General features: G+C 47.1%; 1 protein-coding gene and 1 pseudogene across 2 annotated transcripts; one reads left to right on the top strand and one right to left on the bottom strand.

The window, feature by feature from the left end:
• Positions 1–854: 854 nt before the first annotated feature.
• Positions 855–10,342, top strand: LOC136514815 (pumilio homolog 1-like). 2 transcript variants are annotated; one of them, XM_066508519.1, is made up of 10 exons: positions 855–1,602; positions 2,909–4,140; positions 4,226–4,367; positions 4,457–4,564; positions 4,943–5,155; positions 5,250–5,360; positions 9,102–9,296; positions 9,425–9,599; positions 9,702–9,780; positions 9,896–10,342. In XM_066508519.1, exons 1-9 carry the CDS (start codon positions 1,189–1,191, stop codon positions 9,740–9,742), a joined length of 2,631 nt encoding a protein of 876 aa, XP_066364616.1. In that variant the 5' UTR covers positions 855–1,188; the 3' UTR covers positions 9,743–9,780; positions 9,896–10,342. The 2 variants fall into 2 exon arrangements, with proteins under 2 accessions (XP_066364616.1, XP_066364615.1); XM_066508518.1 differs by having other exon boundaries at positions 9,702–10,342.
• A 4,263-nt stretch (positions 10,343–14,605) lies between these two features.
• Positions 14,606–16,919, bottom strand: LOC136514817 (uncharacterized; annotated as a pseudogene).
• Between the last annotated feature and the right edge of the window lie 326 nt (positions 16,920–17,245).

Genomic DNA, 17,245 nt, shown 5'->3' with positions numbered 1-17,245 from the left:
AGATTCGTCTCGTGATTTACAACCAAACTATACAATTAGTTACTTTTTTTATCTACATTTAATGCTCCATGCATGCGTCCAAAAATTGATGTGATTGAGAGAGAGTGAAAAAACTTGGAACTTTGAGGCAATCTAAACAAGGCCTTTGGTTTGGATAACGGAAACTGACCGCTCCCAAAAAAAATTCCTATTTCGGCCTTGTTTAGATTGCAAGAGTTAGAAAAATTTGACACTATAGCACTTTCGTTTGTATTTAACAATTATTGTCTAATCATAGACTAACTAGGCTCAAAAGATTCGTCTCGTAATTTACAATCAAACTATGTAATTAGTTATTTTTTATCTACATTTACTGTTGCATGCATGTGTCCCTAGATTCGATGTGATGGAGAGAGAGTGAAAAAACTTTGGAACTTTGAAGCAATCTAAACAAGGCCTTCATTCAATCACCAAAGCAGGAAGCATCATATCCGTCTCGTTCGTACGGTTCTGATTAATTCGTCGGAAGAGAAAAAATACTGTTTTAGCTAAAAAAAATGGATTATAAAAGAAGATTGCATTTCTACAAACACCCTAGCTTGTACTAGTACTGCTACCATCACCAAGTTTCCATTTCTAAATTCTAAACAAGTACTAGTAAACAACAAAAATGGCTTTGTCATCTCTCAATCTCTCTCTAGGGCAGCGATGACTGTGCCGTGAGACAACAAAACCCTAGAGGACCCAAAGCCCTCGGGAAGATCTGGGCCGTCCACCCCCCAGATCCAACGGCGCTCCTCGCTCCGGCCGTTGTACTTAACCGAGCCGCAACCGGCCTCTGACTGATTTCTTCTCCAGTCTCTACTCTCTACACACGTCCCCCCCACTACCCCAGCACGCCACTGCTCACACACCCCCTACTCGGAGGTGGAGTGGAGCTCCAACCCAATCAATCCCAAATCCGCCGAATTCGGACGCCGCTCAACCCCCGCAGATGGACGCCGTCCCCCCGATTCGCCCGCTCTGAGCAGCCGAACCCGGTTCCAGCCGCCGCCTCGTCTCATTCCGGGATAACCTTCCGCTGAAAGATTCAGCTACGTGCTTCCGGCCGCCGGAGCGCGGTAATGGCGGGGTTCTAGCGTGGTGGACTTAAAGATCTAGCCTTTTTTCATTTGCCTTTTTGTTTTGCTACTGCTACCCACGCGCGCGATGGTGACCGAGATGGCGGCGCGTGGCGGCGAGGCGGCGTTCGGGGCCGCGGATGCCGACCGCGGCGACTTCGAGGTCTTCCGCAGCGGCTCCGCGCCGCCCACCGTCGAGGGCGCCCTTGGCGCCGCCGCCGCCGCCGCTGGCGGCGGCCTGCTGGTGGACGATGAACTGCGCTCCGACCCGGCGTATCAGAGCTATTACTACTCCAATGCGCACCTCAACCCGCGCCTCCCGCCGCCGCTCCTCTCCAAGGAGGACTGGCGCTCCTCGCACCACCGCCTCCGCTCCTCTGCGGGCTTCGGCGGGATCGGGGACGGCAGGAGGCAGCAGCAGCAGGCGCCGGCTGCCGAAGGGACGGTCGGCTTGCCCGGGATCGATCTTGGTCGCCAGAGGAGCTTCTCCACCGTCTTTCAGGTGGAAAGATCGAATCTTTCTCCCCTTACTTCTTATGTTTATCTTCGTTCTGTGCTAATATATGCCTTTTGAGAAAGCCTTTGACCTTGTACTAGTTGCTCCTGTTTTTGACTGATGAGTGATAAGTCTGAGTTCAATCCACTTCTAGTGGAGTATCTATATATCTAGCGCTGAAGTATCTTAGATTTGCTATGTTTGACATATATTAGGTATCCGGTCGTTGTGCGCACTCTGTGCAGTATGAATGCGTGATTGCACCTTAGACCTGTGTGATGTCTTTGTCTTGCAGTTATGTGATCTGTTGGTTTGTTGGAGTCGTGCTTCTTCATGGATATGGATACGTAGAGAAATTTATTTACATGAAGATAGGTAACGCAAGTAACGGGAAAAAAACGCCTTCTTACCCTATTTGACTTTGGAGGCCTAGGTAGTATTTTCAGCTGACTTTCCTGATTGTGACGTTAAACCGTTACTAGTGATGTTATGATGGAATGAACGTTATAATGGAATAAAGTAATCTACTTCCGGAGCAGTTCATGCGTTCCGGTTTTGAGAAATGTCTACTGGATCACGACAAACATTGTTCCATTTATGATGGAATAAACGTTACGATTGAATAAACCAATCTAGTTCCGGAGCAGTTCATGTTTCTGGTTTTCAGAACTGTCTAATGAATCACGACAAACGTTGTTCCATTTACTGTGGAATAAACGTTATGATGGAGTAAACTAATCTAGTTCCGGAGCAGTTCATGCTTGCTGGTTTTGAGAACTGTCTAATGAATCACGACAAATATTGTTCCATTTATGATGGAATAAACGTTATGATGGAATAAACTAATCTAGTTCCGGGGCAGTTCATGCTTTCTGGTTTTGAGAAATGTCTAATGGATCATGACAAACATTGTTCCATTTATGATGGAATAAACTAATCTATTTCCGGAGCAGTTCATGCTTTCTGGTTTTGAGAAATGTCTAATGGATCACAACAAACATTGTTCCATATTTTCACTTGCAAAATGCTTGGCTGCACCTCTATGACATTGTTACCTGTTGCTGTAACCTATCCGTTTCAACACATCTGTGCATCAGTGAGCATATTCTGCATAAGTGCATAAAGAGATTCTTCTAAATTTTGTGGTTCCCTTTGCCGATCTTTATTTATTGATGATTTTGTATTGTAAAATTCTTGAAATCCTGCATTAAGCACTAGCATTTTTAATATTCCTTTTTTTCCTGGACTGCTGTTCATTCCTTCTGTTTTGTTTGATCTAACATCGGACTTGTACTTGTTGTAAATGGTGCAGGAGGACTCGTATCAGCGTGATATGGATAGGCAGACTGCCAGCCACAATAGTAATGACTTACTAGGTTCTTCTGGACTACAGTATGGTCTAAATCGTGGACCTGGAACTATTGGAGGCCTGCACTCTAGCAATAGTTTAAGGAACTTGGATGAAATTCAGAACAATGATCTGCCATCAAATACATTTGCTTCTATTTTAGGGTCATCTCTTTCTAGGAGTGCATCTCCTAATCCTGAGCTTGTGAGGAGGGCCCCTAGTCCATCCCTGCCTCCAATTGGTGTGAAAGTTGGTAACACTGACAAGAAGATCAATGGTGGTTCCTCTTCTTTCCGTCGTAGTTCATCCGCAATTGGTGAATCTGATGATCTGGTGGCTGCTTTATCTGGGATGAACTTATCATCTAGGGCAATGAGTGGGCAGACTATGGACCAGTCTCAGCTCTATCAGGATGTTGATAATGTCCAGATGTTCCTTTTTGATCGACAGGGTGACCAGACAAATGGCAATCAGCAGCACTACATGAGACGTCCTGAGCACGGGCAATCTAAGTTACCTGATGGATATTCTGCCAATTTGGCCAATTCATCTACGATGAGGGACCAGATTAATGCTGGCAGTTTCACATCTTTTGACAGTTTGTCTCTTGGATCTGGCTTTGCTTCCCCTAGGATTGGTTCAAGATCCCCTGGAGGGACTGTATCTTCTCGACAAAATTTAGCTGGTATGTCTAACATGCTAAACTATAATGGAATTGGAAGTCCAACTGCATCATCTTCTCTTCAGACCTCTATTGATCCAGCGTATATCCAGTACCTTGCTCAACTTGCAGCTACCTGTGATGACCCTCTAATGGACAGGGGCCATCTGGGAAATTCTTACATGGACTTACTTGGTACTCAGAAAGCTAACCTTGGCCCTTTACTCCAGTCACAAAAGCAATATGGTTACTATGGCAATCTTGGATTTAACCTTGGATATGCTGGAAGTCCATTGACAAGTCCTGTTCTTCCCTCTTCACCTATTGCGCCAGGCAGTCCACTTAGGCATGGTGAGCGCAACATGCGCTTTCCATCAGGCATGAGAAACTTTGGTAATTCCTTTGGTTCATGGAATTCAGGCATGGGTGGAAAGATGGATGCCAATTTGATGCCCTCGCTTCTGGAGGAGTTCAAGAGCAACAAAAGTAAATCATATGAGCTCTTGGAAATAGCTGGCCATGTTGTTGAGTTTAGGTACACTTCTTTCATGATGTTTTTCTATAATCTTGATAATGTTGTAACATGCAAATTACCCTACTAATTTTTGAATATTCTGTAGTGCTGATCAATATGGGAGTCGGTTCATACAACAGAAGCTAGAGACAGCCAGTACTGAAGAAAAGGAAATGGTTTTTTCAGAAATCATGCCTCAAGCTCTCACATTGATGACTGATGTATTTGGAAATTATGTTGTTCAAAAGGTAGGAGTATGGAAGTGCTGCTCAGATATCTGTTTGTGATTGTAGCTGTCTTATACCTTTTCTTAACTCAATGCTCCGTTTTTTCTCAGTTTTTTGAGCATGGAAGCACTGCCCAGATAAAGGAATTGGCTGGTCAGCTTATTGGACGTGTCCTTGCTCTTAGTCTTCAGATGTATGGGTGCCGGGTTATACAGAAGGTGCTTGTCAATTGAAATATCTCCTCAACAAATACAAATATATATTTTTAGTTTTCATGTCTATTCAATAAGTAGAGCTTTGTTGTTTTTTTTAACTTGCAAGCGTGTTGATGGCTCCAATAATTTTACCTTGCATAATAATTCATACTATTGCTTCTGAGTGATCAGTCACCGGCTTACAGATTTGATATACTGTTGGCCCATAGTTTTCTCCTATATGAGAAGTTTATGTTGGATAATTGTTGGCAGCCTTAATTGCATACTTTTTATATGTGCTTATACAATTATTTAACCCTTGCACCTCTAGAAATTACATAATTGGCTGAAATGTTGTAGCAAGTGATATTTTGTTTGACGCTATTGATGATATATGTGCAGGCTATAGAAGTTGTTGATTTGGATCTGCAGACTAAAATGGTTGCGGAACTGGAGGGCCATGTCATGCGCTGTGTACGTGATCAAAATGGGAACCATGTTATACAGAAATGCATAGAGTGCATTCCTCAGCATGCTATCGAGTTTATTGTCTTGACATTCTATGGTCAAGTTGTAATGCTATCCACTCATCCATATGGTTGTCGAGTTATTCAGGTATGCTAATTAAATGCTTCATTCTCATCCATTTAGAGGCTTACCTATTGTAATACTATAACTTATATTATTATTATATCACAAATTGCCACAGAGGGTTCTAGAACATTGTGATGATCCTAAGACACAGCAAATAATGATGGATGAGATTCTCCAGTCTGTTTGCTTGCTAGCTCAGGACCAGTATGGCAACTATGTTGTTCAGGTCAGTGCCATGTTCAATTTTGAAAGAGATACATGCCTGTACCTGCCTACCTGGTTTTGTGTTGGTGGATTGTGTTGTGCAGTAACATCTCTATGCTATTATGTTGATCTTAGTATGTTGTTTGCTTGATAACTAGTATCATTCAATACTGAAATGTGGATCATGGACCCCCTTCCCTCCTTCAATGAAATATAGGTAGACTTATTTTGTATCAGCATTAGGTTATTTTGTTGTAACACACAACTCACTCTCAACCCACCCCAACACACAACAACAACAACAACAACAACAACAAAGCCTTTAAGTCCCAAACAAGTTGGGGTAGGCTAGAGTTGAAACCCAACAGAAACAATCAAGGTTCAGGCACGTGAATAGCTGTCTTCCAAGCATTCCTATCTAAGGCTAAGTCTTTGGGTATATTCCATCCTTTCAAGTCTCCTTTTATTGCCTCTACCCAAGTCAACTTCGGTCTTCCTCTGCCTCTCTTCACGTTACTATCCTGACTTAGGATTCCACTACGCACCGGTGCATCTGGAGGTCTCCGTTGCACATGTCCAAACCATCTCAACCGGTGTTGGACAAGCTTTTCTTCAATTGGCGCTACCCCTAATCTCTCACGTATATCATCGTTCCGAACTCGATCCCTTCTTGTATGCCCGCAAATCCAACGCAACATACGCATTTCCGCGACACTTAGCTGTTGAATATGTCGTCTTTTCGTAGGCCAACATTCTGCACCATACAACATAGCAGGTCTAATCGCCGTCCTATAAAACTTGCCTTTTAGCTTCTGTGGTACCCTTTTGTCACATAGGACACCAGACGCTTGCCGCCACTTCATCCACCCTGCTTTGATTCTATGGCTAACATCTTCATCAATATCTCCGTCCCTCTGTAGCATTGATCCTAAATATCGAAAGGTATCCATCCTAGGCATTACTTGACCTTCCAAACTAACATCTTCCTCCTCCCGAGTAATAGTGCCGAAGTCACATCTCATATACTCAGTTTTAGTTCTACTAAGTCTAAAACCTTTGGACTCCAAAGTCTCCCGCCATAATTCCAGTTTCTGATTCACTCCTGTCCGGCTTTCATCAACTAGCACTACATCGTCCGCGAAAAGCATACACCAAGGGATGTCCCCTTGTATGTCCCTTGTGACCTCATCCATCACTAAAGCAAACAAATAAGGGCTCAAAGCTGACCCTTGATGTAGTCCTATCCTAATCGGAAAGTCATCCGTGTCTCCATCACTTGTTCGAACTCTAGTCACAACATTGTTGTACATGTCCTTAATGAGCCCGACGTACTTCGTTGGGACTTTATGTTTGTCCAAAGCCCACCACATAACATTCCTTGGTATTTTATCATAAGCCTTCTCCAAGTCAATAAAAACCATGTGTAGGTCCTTCTTCTTCTCCCTATACCGCTCCATAACTTGTCTTATTAAGAAAATGGCTTCCATGGTTGACCTTCCGGGCATGAAACCAAATTGGTTCATAGAGACCCGCGTTATTGCTCTCAAGCGATGCTCGATAACTCTCTCCCATAGCTTCATAGTATGGCTCATCAACTTAATTCCCCGGTAATTTGTACAACTTTGATTTGGCTTGCCACATGTGAAGATTGTGGACACAACCTGTACAGAGAGTTACATGTCCAGGGCAACCAACCTTAAGAGCAACTTCTAGGAGCCACACTGCTCCAGCCCACACCATAGGCAGTGGTGGACCCAGGATTTTGCCATGGGGTATGCCAGACCAAAATTTTCACATGTAATTTGGTAAAATCTATTTAGCAATTTGGTAAACAACCATAAAATGTGTCTTGTAATTCGGTATACAAGTACTAAATAACATAATATGTCTTAAATTCAACAATTAAGTACACAATGCATGAATAATCAACAAATAAATCCTTAATTACTACTTCCTACATCTACGGGCTATATCAATCAATTGAACTAATTTGAGGATCAATTGATACAGTTAGTAACTACTGTCACAGTAAGTCTGTAACACACATTGGCCTTGGCCTTGGGGAGTTCAGACTTGGTTCTGCAGTACTGCTGCCTCTCCCATGTGGCCATGTGTCGTGCTGCTGCGTGGAGCAGGAAGCAACAATAGAGGCGAGGCGCTGATGCCTGGCAGCCTGACCTACTACTGCTAAATGGCCTAACTCAAACCAGGCGAGACTTTAGGGTTTGGTTGAATAGGCAAAGAGGAGGCCAAAGGAGAAGTGGGTGCTGGTAATTCAAAAGGCGTGGTGCGATGACAGAGTTGCAGAGGTCACCACAGGCGGTCCTCGGCTTTACCACTTGGGGCTCCAGTGCGGCAGCACCCAGTCACCTTTTTTTTTTCAGTAATGGGAGTCAGATACTCGTGGAACTTGTTAGGCCAGGCTTTGGGTATGCCACACCATCCCCTTGTAGCCCATTGGGTCTGCCCCTATCATAGCGCACTCTCATTTTCCGCACCTTGCAGGACCACCGTGACACCTGGTTTATAAATTGCATATTAGAGCTTGCAATCTCTTCCTGAAGAGACTACTCCCTCTATCCCTGAAAGAATGAATTCCTAGCAACTTTAGGACAGATTAGCAAAGAAGATAAAAGACCATGTTGCCCCTCATTAAACTGCTGAACCTTAGTAACTCTCCAGTTATCGAGAAGCCTAATTAAGTAGTGTCGTTTGGAGTATCCAATAGCAGCGCAAGAGAGAGAGGTTGTGTTAAATGCAACCTAGACTACGAGAGAGATTAATGTGGATCGGTGGACCTTCACCTCCAGAAATCGATTCTTTTGGAGACAAATTTGTGGGCTAGAAATTGATTCTTTCAGGGACAGAGGGAGTAGCAAATATGTCTTCTCGTGTATGATTTCGTGGTGCAAGCAACCTTTATTCTAGTATACCCTTGATATTGCTAAATTGAAGTGCTTCTGTAATTTAGCTGTTAGTCAATTAATGTAAACTACGACATTGCATGTTACTTGCCACTATTTCTCTACAAACATTTGAACACTTAGGTTGGACACAAATTGAGTTTTGTGAACTCAATGTTGACATTCCATTGCTCAGAAGTCTTGTTCACATGCCCTAGGTGGTTTCCTTTTATGTTTTCTCTAGTTAATATGTAGGGAACTTGGTGGATTTTTGTGGTGAGTGATATGTTGCTACTAGTTATTACTCTCCGCAGGTTACAAGTAAATAATGTCTTGGAGATAGGTAGTCTTTAACATTTATTTTTGTTTGTAAATTGTGATTATGAAGGGTAGGCCTGGTGCAGTGGTAAGAGCTGTCTCACTGAGTCACCAGGTCACGGGTTCGAAGCAGCCTCTCCGCAGATTTTGCGGGGGGAAGGCTTGCCTCGGTTTTTCCCTTCCCCAGACCCCACTCATGTGGGAGCCTCCGGCACTGGGTCTGCCCTTTTGTAAATTGTGATTATGTATGTACTTCTGGGGATAATTGTATGGATGTTATTTTGTAGGGGCAATAATGTAAGCATAATGATTTTGTTACCAAAATTTGAAATGCTTGACTGGAGACATTCCAATGGGTTATTTTCCCCCGGCTGTAAGCAGTGCACATAATCTTGCTTTAGGATTTGGCATTGATTCAGAGTCAACTGTTGCACTTACAGTGTGGGCAGGTTTTATGGGATCTTTGGGACCTTCTTTGATTTGTTTGTCTAGGTGTTTAGTTTCTCGATATTTTCTTACTAGTGACTTGCTGAACTCTACAGCATGTTCTGGAACATGGCAAACCCCATGAGAGATCGGCTATTATTGAGAAGCTAATTGGCCAAATTGTGCAAATGAGCCAGCAAAAGTTTGCCTCAAATGTTATCGAGAAGTGCTTAGCCTTTGGAAATCCTGTAGAGCGTCAGGTTCTGATTGGTGAGATGCTTGGATCCACCAGTGAAAGCGAACCTCTTGAGGTATGGTGATCTTTCGATCTTTTCTTTTTCTTTAAAACTTTTTAAGCACAACTGGCCAAATGCTTGTTCACTCAATGTGTCTTGAGATCTTTACTGATAAAATATGGGTTGCATTGTGGTTGCGCTAGGTAATGATGAAAGACCAGTTTGCAAACTACGTGGTGCAGAAGGTGTTAGAAACTTGTGACGATCAGCAGAGAGAGATGATCCTAACAAGGATAAAGACACACCTGAACACCCTCAAGAAGTACACTTACGGGAAACACATAGTAGCCCGTGTAGAGAAGCTTGTTGCTGCTGGAGGTATATGCATGTTCTATCTTCTTTTATGGCTCCAGGACTTGACATTGTGTGCCTGTCTGTGTTTAGGGGCTAATAATGATGTGTGTGTTGTTGTGCTCACAGAGAAGCGCCTTGGGCTTCAACCAGCACGCACCGCTGCCTGAAGGGCAAACTCTCTAGTTGTACAGCTAACAGTTGCTAGGTTTGCACTCACCTTTTTTTCTCTACTAAAACCTTATATGAAGGCCCCTTTTGGCCTCGCCGGAAAATAAATACTGTATGTTTGCGCGGAAGAGTGTACATTAATTCTGTAGCAGAAGTGATGCGGCAGAATCATGGGAGGAGTGATGCGTGTGAGTCCGATCGATCCGAAGGCTGCTGTAAAGAGGAAGATGGAAGGAGTGAGAAGCATGTCAGTTACTCTGCTGCTGTACAAATTAAACTTAGCTCTTAGAGTGAGGAGAAAGTAAGCTGTTAGCTGTCTAAAAAGAAAAAAAGCTGAGGCCATGAGCACCCTGTTTCGTCTCTTGGTATAGCTGCTGTGGCTTCCTGTTGTCTGGCCTTTGTTGTAACATAAAGCTGAGGCGCACTAGCGTTCGTTTTTACAGTTAAGCTGAAGTTATTAGTATCAGCTTTCCTGAACTGTTTGGTATGTAATGTGACTTTGTTCATTTCTTGTGCTAATGGTTGAGTCTCATGTAATTCAGGTCCCTGATGCCTGAATGTTTTAATCTCAAATTTTCACCCCCGATAACAGTTTTTTTTTTTCCTTGTTGCTGGTGTGGTGATTTGTTGACATTTTTTTTTGGGCAATGTTGCAATCTTTGATGCTGCCGTTGTTCTTTTGTTTGTTTGAAGTTTCAAGGGAGATTGGGATGGTACATGTCCTGGTGTTGCACATGACGCGTGCACACATTCTATGAACACAAACACATGTTGCTATCTGTCATGGTCAATCTGGACGGTTGTTGCTATCTGTTGGTCAATCTGGACGGTTGTTGCTATCTGTTATGGTCAATCTGGACGGTTGTTGCAGGAGTGCTCGATTGTGTTCAGGGGCGGAGGATCCGATATGACCCCTCAGGAAATCGCTGGCAGTTCGTCAGAGATCGGGATCCGCCATGGCTGAATCTTGAGTTTTTTTTTCTTTCTTGGTCACTTGGACTTGGACTGCTGGAGGAAGAGGATGTGATGGAATCTAAACAAATCGTTATTGTAGTTGTCTATTTGGGCCAACTAGTGTTGCGGACTTCCGGTTTCTGCAGCCCATGTGAGTTCCCATATCGATAACTGTTGCCAATTAGTTGATGGCGAATCGATCATGACAGTTGCGACTTGCGACATGTGAGGCTGCGACGCCGCCGACCACCGCGGACGAGTGAGGCGCGATCTGCCGGAGTGTCGGTGCCGCTGACCCTCGGTTTTCGGGAGGCTGTGGCTCTGTACGGCACGGCACAAATCACATACGAGAGTCAACGAGATACGACAGTCGACAGCCTGAGGGCAGAGCGGCAAGAGGCCTCCCTCGAGCACTCACTGGACTAGACAAATAAATACCATCACTTTTTTTTTTGAAACAATAAATACCATCACTTGACTCTACTATCCACTTCCACTCGATCAGGTAAGCAAGGCCCAGGCAGGGTATACGGTCGCCAGCATAAGTCCTGCTGCCCCTTCGTCAGTTAGTAGCGCAAACTACAAACGCACTGTTCGTTCATATAAGTCGTACTTTTTCAGCCAACGAACAGTACTTTTCTCTCACACCAAATCAGTCAACACTACTTTCAGCCATGGCTTATAAGCCAAATAAACCCAAATGAACAGAGCGAAAGTGGAGGAACTCAAGGGCGAAGTGCTCTATATCCAAGGCGGTGTCGATGGAGACGAGAACATCCCGATGAAAGTGCTAGCGACCCGATCGACGAGACCGGACGCGAGGAAGAAGCACAGTATTCTCGGGCCGACGAGGTCCTGGATACAAGCGTGAACAGGTTTAGGTTACAAGAATATCGATGATGCCCTCTCCCGTGCTCTGCCTCTCCCTTTCTACTCCCCTACAGCTGGGGTGCACTGGATACAAACCCACTGCGGGCCATGGATCTTGGAGTTCTTGCGACGGGCCTGTTTGCTCCTCCTTGGCTGCTGGGCCGACTTGGGCTGGCTTAGATGAGGCGTCACGACATCCCCCACTCCTTGGGTACCAGCATGTCCCCAGGCCGGAGCTTGTGGGAACTGCTGGCGTATGGCCTCGGCGTCTTCCCAGGTGGCGAGAGAAGAGTCCAGCTCGGACCACTTGATGAGCAGCTGGGGTACAGAACCATCTTGCCTGGGGTGCAGCCGCCGCTGGAGGATTTCTTCTGGCACCTGGAGGTTGTCGTCCATGTCTGGCAGCGCCGGTGAAATGGTATACTTTGTCGACGGCGCCGGCTTGAGGAGGGAAACGTGGAACACCGGGTGGACGGACGACGAAGGAGGAAGTTCCAGCTTGTAGGCGACAGAGCCGATGCGATCGATCACCTTGTATGGGCCGAAGTAGCGGAAGGACAGCTTCTGATGGGCTCTTGGCGCCAACGAAGACTGCACGTACGGTTGAAGCTTGAGGTAGACGAAGTCGCCGACGCAGAATGTACGCTCAGAACGGCGCTTGTCAACATGTGTCTTCATGCGTTGTTGGGCTCGGTGAAGGTGTTGTCGAACAGAAGCCATCATAGTAGCACGTTCAGAGATTAGTGCTTCGACTTCAGGAGCGGATGAAACTGAAGTAGCTGAAATGCCGAAATGGCGAGGTGGATGGCCATACAGTACCTCGAATGGCGTCCTGTTGATGGAGGAATGCAGGCTGGTGTTATACCAGAACTCCGCCAGAGGTATCCACTTGAGCCATTGCCGCGGACACGAGTGGACGAAGCACCTGGTTGATGCGTTCCATTTGGCCGTCCGTTTGCGGGTGGTACGCCGAGCTCATGGACAGAGTTGTCTGAGCCAAGCGAAAGGGCTCCCGCCAGAACGCACTCGTGAAAATGCGATCTCGGTCGCTGATGATGTGAGTCGGCATCCCGTGTAGGCAGTAGATATTGTCCAGGAAAACCTGAGCCACCTGCTGCGCACTGAATGGATGTAAGAGTGGAATGAAATGTGCAAATTTACTGAACCTGTCCACGACAACCATCAGGCAGTTTGTAGAGCCGGAGCGGGGAAGTCCTTCAATGAAATCCGTAGACAGAACTTGACAGGACTCAGTAGGCACCAGTAGCAGTGACAGCGGCCCGGGGTAGCGAGACCGATCCGGTTTTGCCTCAACACAAACAGTGCAAGCAGCCACGAAGTTTTTGACATCCGACTTCATACCGCGTCATGCGAATAGCTTCTTAATCTTACTGAATGTAACGGGGAACCCCGAGTGGACTCCTGCGGCGCTGTTGTGCATAGCAGAGATCAAGCGCTGCTGAAGAGGGGGATTGGCACCAATCCAGATGCGTCCACGAAGCCGAAGAACACAGTCAGCAAGTGTGTAGGGAGGGTGAGAATCCGGCGCCAAAAGCAGTTCTTGAATTAGCTTCAGTGCTGCAGGATCTTTGTCATAACCGGCCACGACATCAGCTAACCATGTCGGTGTGACAGAGGAGATAGCGTTTACTTGGGCTGAAGGCGAGGGGTGTCTTGAAAGTGCATCAGCCGCCTGGTTGGATGCACCTGGCTTATAGACAATCTTGTATTGTAAACCCACTAGCTTAGTATATAGCCGAAGTTACCAAGGTGTGTGAAGGCGTTGGTCGGTGATGTGCACCAAACTGCGTTGGTCAATAAAGATGATGAACTCCCCGTGTTGTAGATAAGCATGCCACTGCTCAATGGCAATCAACACTGCCAGATATTCTTTTTCATAGGTGGAAAGGCCACGAGTCCTCGGGCCAAGAGCTTTACTGACAAATGCTAAGGGATGATTGTCTTGAAGTAACACTGCTCCGACACCGAATTCACTTGCATCAGTCTGGATTTGGAACGGCTTTGAGAAGTCCGGTAACGCCAAAACTGGAGCAGTCATGAGGGCGTGCTGTAGAGCAGTGAAAGCTGACTGATGAGACGGTGTCCACACGAACAGAGCACCCTTCTTAAGAAGGTCAGTGAGCGGCCGAGCTATGACGGCGAAATGATGCACGGAGTTCCTGTAATAGCCGGCTAGTCCCAGGAAGCTTCTCAGTTGCTTGAGATCCTGAGGAACGGGCCACTCCTTGATTGACTGAACCTTGCTTGGGTCAGTTGCTACCCCTGACTTGCTGACAATGTGACCCAAATAAGAGATACTTTGCTGGGCAAATTTGCACTTGGACAATTTGACTTGCCACTGATCTCGTGCCAGGAGGGACAAAACGTGCTGCAAATGAGAGAGGTGCTCTTCAAAGGTCTTGCTATAGACCAAGATGTCGTCGAAGAAGACGATGACGCATTTACGAAGCAACGGATGCAGGGTTGAATTCATGGCTCCTTGGAAGGTATTGGGCGCGCCAGTGAGACCAAAAGACATCACGGTGAATTCAAAATGTCCCCAGTGAGTCTAAAAGGCTGTTTTGTGTTCTTCACCTGGGGCCAATCTTTTCTGATTGAAGCCTGCTCGAAGGTCCAATACCGAAAACCAAGAGGCGCCAGACAGTTCGTCAAGAAGTTCATCAATAACTGGGATGGGGAACTTGGATTTGATTGTTAGTGCACTGCGCATACGGTAGTCTACGCAGAAGCGCCAGACACCATCCTTCTTGCGTACGAGCAACACAGGTGAAGAAAAGGCACTTGTGCTCAGCTGTATCAATCCAGACTGTAGCATGTCTGTAACTTGAGTCTCAATCTCGGACTTGAGCGCGGGCGCACAGCGATAAGGGCGCACCGACACAGGTTGGGCGCCTTGGATCAAGGGAATTGTATGATCACAAGAGCGCCGTGGAGGAAGCCCTGTTGCAAATTCATCCAGAATAGCTTGGACAGCCGGATCTACCATTGAATGTTCAGACTGAGTTGGTACACTGTCGAGATGATATAACTAAATCATCGGGCAAGTATCTGTGTCATCGGACTGTCCTTGGAGCAGAATTTGAACGGAGCCATAAGGAATCAACATCCACTTGTGTATCCAATGCACTTTCATCGGTGAAAAGGCTTCCAACCAATCCATGCCGACAATCATGTCATAAGAGGACAGAGGAAGCACCTTGAGGTTAGAATGAAATTCATAACCTTGAACTGACCACACTGCCATTGGGAGCTCCTGGGAACAAACAATAGACCCACCGTCTGCAACTTGGACAGTAACAGGTGACTGAAGTTGGCAGAGACCCGAGAGTTTACTGGCAACAGAATTACTGAGGAAGGAATGACTGCTTCCGGAATCCACGAGGATGAGAATTTGCTGTCCATGAATATCTCCTTTGAACTGCATAGTGCGAGCAGAGGCACGACCAGACATAGCCACGGCTGACAAAAGCAAGAATAGCTGTTGCTGTGGAGTGTCAGTAACGGCTGGCTGACTTGTTTCACCTTCATCCAACTCAAATGCATCTTGACACAGGTTTCAGACTTCCTGAAGGGCGTGCAGCTGGATTGCAGGAGCACACTTGTGGCCAGGCTGCCAACACTCACCGCAGCGGATACAAGACCACGAGCCTTGCGGTAGGAGCGTAATGTCTGGAATTTGTCATCCACACTGACAGGCTTGGGAGGAAAACGGCGGTCTTCGGTTGGCTTCTTGTCATCAGGAGGCGGCCGTGCGCCAGCACATACAGGCGGAGGAGGCAAGGGAAGAGCTCCCTTCGACGCCTGCGGCTTGGCGAAGGGTGATCCATCAGTCTTGCGGAATTCACGACGTTGCCCCGGCTCGACAGCTTCCTCCTGCAAGAGAGCCAATGTACACGCAGTATCCAAGTCTTGTGGATGCTGAACAAGAATAATTGCTCGAATATCTTCACGGAGACCGTCAACGAATCGGGTAGTGTATGACAGGTGATAGGGGTTGGTTGTATAGGCTGAGAGTTGTTCGATGAGGTTGACAAAGCGATCCACATAGTCCTGAACTAATGTAGTTTGTTTGATGTGAAACAATTGATGCAGAAGCAGTTCATGCTGATCACGGCAAAAGCGCTCGCGGATCAGACGACAGAAGGATGGCCAATCCAGACCAACAAGTTGGCGTTCGACCGATTGGAACCAATGACGGGCAGCACCAGTGAACTGCATCGTGGAACATTTTACCCACATAGAAGGATCGACGGCGTACAGATCGAAGTAATTCTGGGCACAAGTCATCCAATACTGAGGGTCGTCGCCGTCGAATTTAGGGAAATGCATCTTAGGAAGATGGCCGAGGTACGTAGGGTGTGCTGTGTAATTGGGATGAAGGGTATGTGGCTGGTGGGGAATTGGTGGATTGGGGTTGTAGTGCGGTGGAGGGTTAAGTGGTGGAGGATTGGGTGCGAACTGAGGTGGGGGATTTGGTGGAGGAGGGTTGGGGACGAACTGGGGATGTCGGAACTGCGACTGAAGAACAGGAGTACCGGGGTTGGGAGGGAAGGACGTACCATTGGCCCGGGACGACGCCATGGTCGTTACCGAGCCATAGGCCAGCACCCGTGTAGTCATGGCGACGCGGTGCCCGTTGGGCCAGTCGACCGTGCTCCCGCCAAGATGTTGCTCGGCGGCGGCCAACTCCGGACGCGCCATCGGCAGGGGTTGCCTGTCGGCGTCGCGGTAGACTTGGGGAAGCGGCGAAGCTCGTAGCGGATGTCGTCGATGTGGCCGTCGACCTCCTAACGCCACGACTGCATCTCGCCGATGGCCCCCTCTAGTGCCTCCACCCAGTCGTCCCGCTCATCCCGGATCTCATCCAGCTGGATGAGTTCGAGATCCGCCATGCGCTACTCCAGACCGGAGACGCGCGAGTCGAAGTGTGATCCCCAGTTGTCGGCGACGATGGCGGCGGTGTACTGGGAAGATGTGAAGCTCTCCAGGGAGGCGATGCGAGCGTCAGCAGCTTCCTCGCGCTCCCTAGGGCGAAGGACACATCCTTGAAACACTTCTCTAGGCGCTCCCAGCGCTCGGCGGAGCGCGAGTCTTGCTCATTCATCCGCTTGAGCATTTCGTCGAACGTCTTGGTGACGATGGGATCCATCGCTCCCCTTGCCCGCTGCAGCCTAGTGAAGTGCTCGTGGGAGATCAGCGCGGGCTCCAGAGCTCACCGGGATGACGGCTTTGATACCAGGTATGTTAGCGACCCGATCGACGAGACCGGACGCGTGGAAGAAGCACAGTATTCTCGGGCTGATGAGGTCCCGGATACAAGCGTGAACTGGTTTAGGTTACAAGAATATCGATGACGCCCTCTCCTGTGCTCTGCCTCTCCCTTTCTACTCTCCTACAGCTGGGGCGCACTGGATACAAGCCCACTGTGGGCCGTGGACCTTGGAGTTCTTGCGACGGGCCTGTTTGCTCCTCCTTGGCTACTGGGCCGACTTGGGCTAGCTTAGATGAGGCATCGTGATAGAAAGCGAGGGCGCGGTGCTCTAGAAGGTTTTTAAATCTCCAGCTATAGCTGCCGCTATAGCCCGCTATAGCTGTTTGAGAAAGATAAAGCTATTTGTGTCTATGTACAACTTAGCCGCTATAGCCCGCTATATCCC

Source organism: Miscanthus floridulus, chromosome 17 (genome assembly GCF_019320115.1).
Source record: "Miscanthus floridulus cultivar M001 chromosome 17, ASM1932011v1, whole genome shotgun sequence".
Taxonomy (NCBI): Eukaryota; Viridiplantae; Streptophyta; class Magnoliopsida; order Poales; family Poaceae; genus Miscanthus; species Miscanthus floridulus.
Note: the sequence above shows the minus strand (reverse complement) of the source record. Positions and strands in the feature narration are given on the sequence as shown.